Here is a 12,673-nt window from a genome sequence, read left to right as displayed (position 1 = left end):
AATCTATCTCATTCACTGTTACCCAGTTTTGCGTCAAACAACTTTATCTCTTAGAAAAATCAGTTCTACAACAAAATAAAATGCAGACCTTTCTAAAGACTGATCTATAACCCTGAATAAATAGCCTAGGCATTATGTATTTCCAACAGGATATAAATAAATGTTTATATCTACTTGCTTATAGAGCGAGAGCGAAACTGGCACTTTGAAAAACAGATGGCACTGACAACGCACAACTTGGAATTGCGTGGTGGAGTGTGCGGTGGCATATACGAGAACTTACAGAAATGTTGACATCATGTCATCCCAAAATGAACATCGTAAACGCGATAGTCTGCTTTGGGTGTGCAGACGATAGTAATATTATTACTATTATTACTAAACCATGGAATGTCAATCACACGTTCTGTCTTACACAGGCTACCCGCATTATGTACGCTGTTACACACTACGTCATCACAACTTGAGGTTTGTCTTTTTAAACTTCCTCGATCTTCTATCTAAGGTCACAGGTTAAGGTAGGCGGAAACGCGCCAACTCTCGTGCCTACCGTAGCAGGAAGTAAGCTGGTAGGATAAACCGCAGTGTATATTCTGAAACTGTGGTGTTCCTTTAGTTAGTCAATCAGTACAAAATTCAGTACTAACTTAATTGTTTGATGTCATTAAGAATAGGAATATTATCATTATAAAACTGAAGTGATAAGGATGGTTCTTTGTTAGAACTATTTGTATCGACTGACCGTTATTGTGGAATTACGTAGTACTATTTAGAAGGTGTTTATTTTGTATTGTGTGAAGGTAAGTTTATTAATGCGCACCAATAATAAAGCTAGCTGTGATGAATATGCTGCTTTGATGTGTATGGGGTCCTTGTATTGATTTTATGTGATTTCTGTTTGAAAAAGTGGAACGCCTTCCACATCGCTTCAAAAAAACCCCGACTAGATTTATATACAAAGCCGACGATTCTGTTCGTGACATCGTTGTAATTCATTTGTATCCGAAATCCCACTGGTAAAGGCGAAGGTAGGTCCTTCCGTCTCTTGCTTAATATCGGTATTTAACATTAGCACCAATACTAATAACTGCGTTTATCAGCGCAGAATATACTTTTCTGAGACCAAGAATTATGAATAGTTCAAAATTGTCATCTTCCAAAATTCAGTTGTCATTGTGTCGGTAGAATAGTAATATACTATACAAGTTACTGAGACCAAGAAGTATGAATAGTTCAAATTATCATCTTCCAAAATTCAGTTGTCACTGTACCGGTGAAATAGTATATATTGTACTATACAATTATGATGGTAGACTCTGCGCTGCGAGCCGGAAGAAACTAAACAGATTGTGCCAATCTACAAGCTGCAGTGAGTGTAGCTCTTTATCTTTTATTTTATTACATTGTCTTAAACACTGTTCGTTCATGTAGACCGAGACATCCACTCAATATTCGAGTGGATGTTTTTCTGACAAGGCGTGTCAACACTCGCGGTCTACTTGCATGCGTTTACTCGGTTTATCTGGTCGTTGCAACCTACCGGTATAGTAATAAGTGCCCAACCTGTTCCGTTTCGCTCGGAAACAAGGTCAAACACATAGTTCAGCAGTGAAATTACATATTTAGTCCAGTGGCATCGAGCGTGAGGGAGGGGACATTGGAGCTTAATCCCTCTGTTACTGTTAGACCGGCCAATACGACCACGACTCGTCGAACAAAAAAACTCAAGAACTCCTCTTATATTATTTATAAGAACACCCGCACAGCACACTGAGGGTGAAATTGCTTGGTGAAATTAAGAACAAAATAAGAACAAAGGAGGCTTAGGGAAAGTGTCAAATTGATTTTAAATAAAAAGACCAACAAATCTACCTGTACCTTATTACCAGTAGGTGTGACTATGTAATACCCTCTATAATGCAGTGTACAGACTGCTTTAAAATAGGTTTGTTTGTTTTTTTTGTTTTTTTTTTGTTTTTTTTTGTTTTTTTTTTTAGCTTGAAAAATATGTATAGAACAGAATAGAAAGATTTTGAGCCTGAAATCGGCAAGCAATAATTCATGCACACTGTGCTGCTGTACTCCACTAAAGCCCAACAGGGGTTCGCTTATTTGTCCCACAATGAGACAGCTTGTCTTCGCCCTCCCCACCTGATCTCTCCGCGAATGTATGTCATTCGCTACTGCTTTATGCTCCCAGTAATGACTGCTAACAAAATAATAATTATATGAAACTGAAAGTTAATATCGGTCAGATATACATTACCATTGTCTAAGTACTACATGTAGGTCTATCTAAACTTACATACAGTAATTAACGGCGTCACGGAAGAATAAAACAATTCTATGTCTTCTCCCAGTTACCAAGCCCACGAAATTGCCATACAAGTACAGTATTAACATCAATCAAATCTGCTCATCTTATATTTGTATACGGTACTAACTCAAATGTTAGGTATTGATACTGTATTAATTCGTCTGTTCTTCGAATCGGTTATTCGTAGTGTAATGACCTTTTGCTTAATATGCTTTTATCAAAACTTGCTAATCAAAGATAAAGATAAATATAACAGAATTTTTAAAAGAGTTAGTAGTATAATTGAAGTTGAACTTGTCGATTTTAAATCCTTGTACGAAAAGAGAGTACTCTCTGCTGTCGAAAATAATGTTTTATTCGTATTTGTATGTTACCGTACCGTATATTAGGTCCGATATTGTATTGCATTTTCACCCGTATAATTTCATAGTTATTGTTCAGGTCTAATAAATAAATTATTTTACAATAATATCCAATCAAAATTATGAATGAGCTTAAGACTGTGTAACAACAGCCAATTCCCCTTTTCCTGCCTCTCCCCTTCCCCGTTCCATTATTCCGCTTTTCCTGCCTCGCCCCCTTCCCCGTTCCATTATTCTAATGGTCACCACTGTAACTATGTTAATTGGCAACGAGTATGGGGAGGGTGTTTAATTTGTAGTGAGTAATATAAGATAAGAATCGTCAATTCTACAGCAGTTATGCTTGTTATTATAGACAGGCCTACCTGCAGTATTTGGAATATAAAAGATTTAAATTATTTTGCTTTACGCTACAACAGGCTCAGATTTAGAGTAAAACCTTCTGTTCTATTTTCTCTATGGTTTAATAATGTTCTTTTTGACAATCCAGTGAGCAACCAACTGTACCAAGCCGTAATCACACAACGCATACATTGTCCTATACTATTTTAACAATGACGTACAGTAACTCGTTTCAACAGTACTACTACGGTAGTTGGCACTGAACTTTAACAACTATAATAATAACAGTGACGTCACGACTATGAGCTCTCATTGGCTAAAGCCATGAGCCCGGGACATTAGGGGGCCCTGGGATTTTAATCAGCAAGTTTTCCAGTAGTGCAGGGCACTTTAATGAACAGTAATACGTTATTCAAAAAACAAACAAAAAACCATCAGAAAGCGCTGGACCAGACGTGGGCCTCGACCTGTGCCACGAAGCTCAAACGTAACGGCCCGAAGAAAACCTTAGCCAGGGGAATCGGCCTCTACATTACGCCACTGTATAATAATGATAATAATAATTATTGGTAGGGGTGAAGGTGTTGGTGGTGGTAGTGGTAGCTTTAGTAGACATAGTAGCGGCCCTATTAGATAGATTGTAATTATCACTACACTTGTTATTAATATTATTATTAATAATAATTATTGCTATTACTACTATTACTAATATTAATATTTAAATTTTTGACAACAAATCTGTCACTAGTGGACCCCAAAATAGACTTGGTTAAGTTAGGCCGATCTTTAGTTTATCAAAAGATCCGGGCCTGTTAAGATATTGAATAGAATACTCTCGTCATAGTATTGAAAATGATTATCAAAATCGATGGGTGCAAACATATTGTGTGTATTAGCCTATATTATATTAAATGCATTACCGTACCAGTAACACAAAAACATGTTATTTGTTTGTATGTTTATGACATTTAAACACTACAAAGGCCACTTGGCATCAAGTACCGATAACACTCAAAACACTCAACTTTACAATATGCCTATTCATGAAAAGTTTCGCTTTCGCTGGTAATGATTGTTTTGATTTCATCATCTATTTAATTAACAAATTATTTTTTCCTTGACATTCAACAGCAAGTACAGGATGTTTGTTTTCATTGTGCCTATATTCTTTAAAAAATAAATAAATAAATTTAAACTGCATGGGTTCATTTCCTTGCTAGTGATGGTTTAAGAAAGTTGCTGAAAAGGAGGGGGTACGAGCGACAAGGTTTTCAAAACAGAGAGGCGTTAGTTGTTTATCACCCTGGTTCGAACCAAGCTACGGGGCTGCCTAGGGCCGGCCTTGGTTGGGATGCAAGGGGCCAACCTATGAGGACAAGACGATTCATTCTTGCCTCTGAGATGGCCCATTAGTGTACGCGATAGAATGCAGTACACTCTTCGGAAAAGTGTAGGGGATTTTCTCCCGATGCAGTACCCAATTCACCACCAGAAGGCACACTGGAAACAGGTTTTCTGACTTAGTGGGTTATCCTTGGTGCGATACTCCTAATCCTATCATACTCCTATCCTATCTACCGGGCCCATGATTCTCTGACGAGCAGCCGTATGTCAGTCATACGAATTATCCTACAAGAATAGATGTGATTGTGTGTTAAGTTAGGCCCGGAATACCAGGAAAATCATTACCAAGGTCCTAATGAATAGGCTCCAGAAAATCATAGCATCAGTGAATCAGTGTGGATTCAGGGCTGAGCGATCAACTATAGACATAATATTTTATCTTAAACATCTCCATGAGAAATTATTTGAACAAAAAGGCCGCTTTATATTGCCTTTGTTAACTTGACAAAGGGTTTTGCAAGGTTAGTCGTATGTTGCTAAAATTATTTGACCTGCTTTAATTCAAAAAGATACTTGTTCACATTAGTCCTATAATAGACAGGGCACCCTTTGCCCGCCTGACGGTCGTCGACCGATGTTAAAACTTTAAAAAGTTCGAATACACATCCACATGGTTATGAATTAACTCATGAACGTTTTGCAGAAGTTCGTCTTCTCTCTCTCTTTCAATGAGATTTAACTGTAATAAATGCCGTCGTACAATATAAGCCAAGGTCACAACAAATTTTTTGCAGTATGTTTCTCCTCCTTTGAAAGGCTACTAGTGTATCTGCCAATTGTTTTCTTCCAATAGAGCATATTATTAATGTAACGGTGTCACAGCAATTTCCCCTACTCTACCATGGCACAACGGATCGTTTCTAATGACGAACCACTCAGACTGCCTCAGACAATCAGCAGACGGCGTTGTGTCGTCAGGCGCTCACAGCGAGCGGGGTTAGACTCGTCGGCCGACGGCCCAGCATAACGCACTTCAGATGATAGTGCAAGATCATCATTATCATAATCAGTGGCGAATCCAGCAATTCGAAATAGAGGGGGCCAGGGAGGGACTTTTACAGATGGAGAATAACCACCTCAGCCCCACTATGGTTGTAGCTGAGGTAAGAAAATTTGATTATCGCGGCCACCTCTAGATGGCTGGAAATATGGCACTCTCAGACCGAAACCTGATTATAATTTTCCTTTTTTTCTTCATTTTTTTTTATAATTTTGAAAAGTTTAGGGGGCCCGAGCCGGCTCAACCACATCCCCCCCCCCCTTCTCCTTTCCGACACTGATAATCTTCGTCATTATTATCATAGTACGTTATTTTCACATCGTGTGTTTATTGGTTTTGAGGCATGTAGGCCAAAGTTTCTGTTTTCCTTGTGATTTTTTCTCTTTCCGTTTCGCATTATAAGTTCCTTATGGTACATCCTTGTAGCCTATTTTATTTAACCTTCTTTTTGATATTTCCATTTCATTCTTAACGTTCGTAGTTTTATGCGTACGGATTTTCATTTGCAATTATATTGGACCATCGTATTAAATCTCTTCTCAGGTTTCTTCTCTCAAGACTTCTTCCCGCGGTAGTACTAGGCTTAAAGAGGTACTGTAAGCCTACACAAAAATAACTCGGGTAACTCTCACTGAATAGGACGGCTTACTGGACTTTTCCAGATCAAACAAACTGAACAAGTGGCCAATAAGAACAGGGCCAAGAAAACGCGCTTGGCTGTCTTAAGCCTGTTTTCCACTAGGCGAATTTATTCGCGCGAATCGAAAGCGTCGGTTCATGCGCATTCACATTCCTATCGGAGTTTTTGCGATGCGAAAAAATGCGCAACCAATCAGAGCTCAGGAAGCGAACCGACGCTTTGATTCGCGCGAATAAATTCGCCTAGTGGAAAACCAGCTTAATCAGCACACGTGTTGTGTCCACAATCGCGCGTGTTTTAACACTACACTGTCGTTTTGTGGGACCTTAGCAACAATATCCAAGGGGCGGGGCTTAGCGGGAAGGTTCATTACGTGTAGGCCTACTCTAAATATTTTATTCATTTTGCTATAGTTTCCATTATTGTTATTATTTTATATAAGCATAGATATTTTGGCTAAGTTCTGAGTTTTGTAGTCACCGAATAAACTTAATCAATCAAACAACAGATGAAGCGGAACACAGCATCACTTAGAAGCACTGTCTGTATCGGATGTAAAATCTTCCACCTCCTGTGGTAGGCATATAGATCTTTCCGATTTACATCCGTTTATAACTAAAGTGTGCTTTCCCAAGGTTGAGCACAGTATGCAGAGCAGATACCCATGTATCAAGTTTTATTTAAAATTGGCTGGGGATTAGGGTCTAAAAAAGACCAAAGAAGTGTATCATTAACTGGTAAGGAAAACCTTCCTAGTTATGATTTTCTGTGTTTTCTATAGTACAGTATATTACATTATGTATATGGTACCGGTATGTATTACATCGCACTTGTATTATTGAAAGTCACTGATATAAATTTACTGCACACTGGCCATATATGTTGATTGGATTGGATTTATTCGGTGCGACGACACCAAGGATCACCCACTAAAGTCGAAAGACTACTACTACTAGTAGTAGTAGTAGTAGTAGTGTGCTTCTGGTGGTGAATTGTGTATACGTATATTGGGAGTCAAGCCCCTACTCTTTTCCGAAGAGTGTAGGCCTAACTGCGTTCTATAACGTGTACATGGGTCATGTTGCACACGGAACCAAGGAGAGACGTTTACACTTTTATACTTTTCAGCCCTCCAGCTCAAATAAAATGAAAGCAGATAGAAATGAACCCGGAACTCCACGGTTCACCGCACACACATACAACACCACCAGTTTTGCGACTCAGTTATTTGTTTAGATTTTTGTGTCTTGTTAGGCCTATACTTCTTTTCATGTTGTATTTTAATATTAGTTATAATAATGACGTTTGGCATTAGGTTAGAAGATAAATAGACATGTGCTCTGCTTAACGTAATAGCAAAATCTAGAAATTCTGGCCTCATCTAGCTAAGACTTATGAAGTCTGGTGTAGGCCTATTCAACGGCAATCGCGACAACACATAATTATTGTTCCGATATTTTGATAATTTCCATATTTGGAATCGTGCCGGATATTTCTTCCGGCTTACGAGGAATAAGTACCGTACTTCCTTTTGCGATAATAAGAAAGCTATTCACAAATCTTTGTGAACCGGTTGCATTTGTAGGCTACTTGGTTATATGAAATCGCGACCGGTGTATTTGTCGTTCAGTTGTGTGTGAACGTTTTCGCGGAATTAATCTGGTGGGGGCGGGCTTCGTTAACTTCAAAACTGTTAGAGATGAGAATATAATTAATGAAAAAATTATATGCAGGCCAACTACAACACAGCGTTCAACGTAATCACTCGAATTTTGCCCGCTTATTCATGTGAACAAAGCAGGAGCCTGAAAGGCGGTGATTGGCGTACGGCGAGAGGTAATTACGATATGATAATTGCACTGAGAGAGGCGACATGTTTTTTCTCTCGTCTTTTCAATACAAATTACAAGCCCATAGTAAAGCAAGATGTAGCAACGCTTGCTCGCGATGACTGTCTTTGTATGTGTATAAGGTGGTTCGTTTCCAACAACACACAAAGCCCGATAGATTTTTGCATTTGCGTCACCGGTGAGGCGATCTCCGCTTTTGGGAGCATAGGTAGAAATCCTGGAAGAAAAAAAAATATCTGTATTTGGATTGAATATTGATATATCATATATTGGAAAAGAATCAATGTGTTTTTGTTCTGTGGTAGGAATACTAAACAGACCATAGACGATGGGGTGTGCAATGAGCGCTGAAGACAGGGCGGCCACGGAAAACAGTAAACAGATAGACAAGCGTATTAAAGAGGATAAGATTAATGCAGCCAAAGACATCAAATTGTTACTCCTGGGTAAGAATTTCGCTATCCACTAGAATATTATCTTGTATTTAACAGCTTTAAACTCAGTTAAACGTCTGATATAGCGATATATATCATATGTATCGCATCTATATTTATACAATGGCATAGGTGTACGCAGGTAAGACTTCGAAACGGAATATCAAATGATAATAATACACGGTTTATTAATATTATAAGACGTTTGTAATTTAAATGACAATTCAATTTCTCGTATTTACAGGTGCAGGAGAATCTGGAAAAAGTACGATAGTCAAACAAATGACGTAAGCAATTATTACAATTATTTTTATTTTTATTATTAATAATATGATATATTATTACTATTATTACTACATAATTGTTATTACTATTATCATCATTATTACTACCGTATTCATTCTTGTTATTTTATTTCATTATTAATATTAATATTACTATTATTATTATTGTTGTTATTATTATTAGTATTAGTATTATTATCAGTATCAATATTATAATGTCATTATATAGTTACATTTCATTTCTTATAATTTAATATTTGCGTAGGCCCGTGAAGTATAACGTATGTTTAAGTGTCAGCCGACGTACTAAGGTTATCAGTGTGAATATGTTTTAAATCTATCGTAGGTTTGTTGCGTCTGTCGGTTCGATATTCTTTCTTACGTTTCAATAAACATCATTTTGAGCGCTGTTGTACCGCGCTAAAAATAGACACGAATCGTAGCTATACGAAGCCTACGATAGTATAAAACTAATCTCCCAGCGTGACACTGGACTTGCTATCTGTTTACATAAGATCGTAATTATAAATTCACACAACCTTTCGTACGTTAATTTTCTCTATGGTCTCCGTGAGGTAAATTATTTAGATATGTATTTACTATTGCGTTAGGGAGGGGTATGTGGAACATGTCATTGAGGGTAAAAATGGAAGTAGTGATGACGGTAAACTTAATAACGGTGTGACCTTCGTGGATTCAATGTTAGATAAGGTAAAATGTTAGGACTATGGTGAACAAAAATGACAATGGTGACGTATAGGCCCTAATGATATGTATTGGTAATGATGATGATGATGATAAAATGGTGACGATGATGGGTAGTATTGGAAGTTGATAATGAAAGTAATGACGGTGGTGGTGATGATGAGGATGATGATGATGATAATGATAGTGGTGATGGTAACTGTAGTGATGATGATAATGATGATCGGATAATGGTAGGGATGATGATGATAATGAATGTGATGATCAAGGTGATAATGATAACGGTGGTGATGGTGGTAACTGTAGTAGTGTTGATGGTTGTGATGAGAATGATCATGATGAGGATAATGATAGTAGTGATGGTAACTGGTAACTGTAGTGATGATGGTGGGGATGATGATGATCGGGTAATGGTAGGGATGATGATGGTGATGAGGATGATAATGATGAGGATGATGATGATGATGATAGTAGTGGTGATGATGATGATGATCGGATAATTGTAGGGATGAGGATGATGATGAGGGTGAGGATGGTGGGAATCATGATGATGATTGGATAATTGTAGGGATGATGATGGTGGTGATGATGATGAGGACGGTGGTGGTGATGATGATGAGGACGGTGGTGGTGGTGATGATGAGGATGGTGGTGATGATAATTATGATGATGATGGTAACCGTAGTGATGATGGAGGTGGTGGGGATGATTGGTTAATGATAGGGATGATGAGGATGACGATGATTGTGATGGTAATGCTGTAGTGATGATGGTGTTAATGATGATCAGATAATGGTGGTGGTGGTGATGTTGACGATGAGGATGATGTCGGATGATGGTAATGCTGTAGTGGTGAAGGTGGTGGTGGTGATAATGATCAGATAATGTAGGGATGATGATGGTAAAGATGATGATGAATATTGATGATAAGGATAAATATGATGATGGTAATCAATGCCGTATACAGCTATTGGGACAGTCCCACACAATTCTTCTAAATGGTCCACAAAAAAATGGGTCCACATTTTTAAAAATGGGTCCAAATTATGTAATTTTATGCGTAAAATGGATCCACTTTTTGAAAAATGGGTCCAGATTTCTCTTATTTAGCTTAAAATTGGTAAAATTTAAGAAAATGGGTTTAGATTTTTCATATTTTTGCGTAAAATGGGTCCACATTGTTTGAGTTTACGCATAAAGTGGGTCCACTCTGATATTGTCCCATTCTGTTTGAAAATCCTGGCTACGGCATTGATGGTAATGGTGTGTGATGATGATGAGGGTGGTGGTAATGATGATGATCAGATAATGGTAGTGATGATGATAATAGTGGCGATGATGATAGTGATGATGATGATAGTGGCGATGATGATAGTGGCGATGATGGTGGTTATTATAAAGACGATGATGATGAGGAGGAGGAGGAGGAAGATAATAATGATAATGATGACTATGATGATGCGACGATGATGCTAATGGTATTTTATGTTACTGCTGATGGATGATGGTCACGATAATTGGCCGGACAGAAAAATATAATAAGGAGGATGATATGACAACGATTATGGTTAGATGATTACAAGGAGAATGCTCTTGATGCTGGTGATGGTGGTGATGGTGATGTTAGCATAATAATAATGTGAAAAGATAGTAGTGGTGATATAAAGTGATAATGAAGATGACGATTGTGATGATGATGACGTTAATGGATATGGTATGATGATGGGAGGACGATGATTGAGAAGGAAAATACAAATGGTGACGAAAATAAATGATAATGGTGGTGGTGGTGATTGAATGATGATGATGATGGTGGAGGTGGTGGGTATTGTGGTGAATGGTGATATGATAATGATGGTGGTAGCTTATCATCATGTCATAATCAATCTAATCATATTCTATGTTGCTGATGATGATAGTGGTCGGAGTGATAAATACGATGGTAGTAGTGGTGCTAATGATGATAACGATACTGGTGGTGATATTCATCATAATGATGATTAACAATCAGATGATGGTGGTAGTGCAGGCTTTGGTAATGATGATATAATTATGATAATGACGGTATTGATTATGATGATGTAATAATGTCAGGGGCGGGTTTAGTGAGGGGCACGTCGCCTCTCCCCGTACCCACAACCGTCTCTTGTTTTTAACAGAAAAAAATGACTTACAAATACTGAATGTTACAATATTTGGTAACAGCATTGTACAGAACACGAATCATACAATTATTGGATACATATTTATCTGTATTAATTATATTACATTTAGGCCTATTATGAACTTGCTATTTTGTAACAACACTATACTGAACACGAATCCAACTATTATTGAATACATACTTATCTGTATGATTATATTACATCTAGGCCTATATGAAATTCGTGTCATCTCGTTAAAATATCCGCCCCTGAATGTTGCTACTTGTATTGCATTAGCGTTGAGTTGTAGTTCATATCTATATTGTGACAATAACCAATTTGGTTTTTTTGCATTAAAAAACAAATACCGGTATGTTAAATCACGTTCACACGTTTCGGTTTCATGCTATTTGAAATATCACTATATTTTTACAAAAAACATATTTAAAAACCCTCAAAAACCAGATGTCCACATTGTAGGAGAAAGTCATTTATGTCATGCGTGTACGTTTTTATCTTATTTTAATTTTTTATGAGTAAAAAGTACTATGTGCCCTATTAGTACACTATGGAATAATTAATAAAACCAATATAACTTTACAGCAAAATATTTTCAATCGTTCGATACCCGGTAAAGCTTATATTATTTGATAGACAGTCCAATAATAATAGCAGTATTCATAACAAAGCTAGGAATAGCTGTCCAGACTATCATATTTCATTTGACAAAAACATGTAACATGCCTAAATATGGTCATGATGACATCACATCATGCCCATATATAGGCACATTAAGACTATATATAGGCATAAAACATTTTTATTTTGTTTAAGAAAATTTGATAATCTGGACAAAGCTTAATGTTGATTTCGTGACCATTACGGGTTTCAGGGCCAATGACTAAGGAATGGCCTATGCATACGGCATTCAGGGCCAATGCATAATCTATTCATATTCCTGTATTTATAAGGAGTTCAGGGACGTATTTAAAGTGATATTAGCTTTTTATTTATACATCTATAGGAACTGTGTACCCATGAATGTTGGCCTCTGGGTTTAGCTCTGGGTTGAGGCTTAAAATCAAGATGATCACTGTCCAATCACAGGGACTTTGGATAAATATTGTCTTTTTCTCTATAATATTAGAATAGAAATTCCACTTTAATACCGGCTATATATATATATATATA

At 37.2% G+C, this 12,673-nt stretch overlaps 1 protein-coding gene across 4 annotated transcripts in view; it reads left to right on the top strand.

Moving 5' to 3' along the window:
• Positions 1-553: 553 nt before the first annotated feature.
• Positions 554-12,673, top strand: part of LOC117117093 (guanine nucleotide-binding protein G(o) subunit alpha-like) — a 36,052-nt gene continuing 23,932 nt past the window's right edge. Inside the window, exons 1-3 of one of the 4 annotated variants that reach the window (XM_033261276.1) lie at positions 554-800; positions 8,221-8,361; positions 8,594-8,636. In XM_033261276.1, coding sequence (XP_033117167.1) covers positions 8,244-8,361; positions 8,594-8,636 — 161 coding nt within the window. In that variant the 5' untranslated portion in view covers positions 554-800; positions 8,221-8,243. Of the gene's footprint in view, positions 801-890; positions 1,029-7,725; positions 7,902-7,949; positions 8,094-8,220; positions 8,362-8,593; positions 8,637-12,673 lie in introns of those variants that run through there. The other 3 variants (XM_033261278.1, XM_033261277.1, XM_033261279.1) reach the window with 3 other exon arrangements.

Source organism: Anneissia japonica, unplaced genomic scaffold, assembly GCF_011630105.1.
Source record: "Anneissia japonica isolate Jap-2015-1 unplaced genomic scaffold, ASM1163010v1 scaffold287835_len3118868_cov185, whole genome shotgun sequence".
NCBI classification, from domain to species: domain Eukaryota; kingdom Metazoa; phylum Echinodermata; class Crinoidea; order Comatulida; family Comatulidae; genus Anneissia; species Anneissia japonica.
This window is presented reverse-complemented; position numbering and strand designations above follow the sequence as displayed.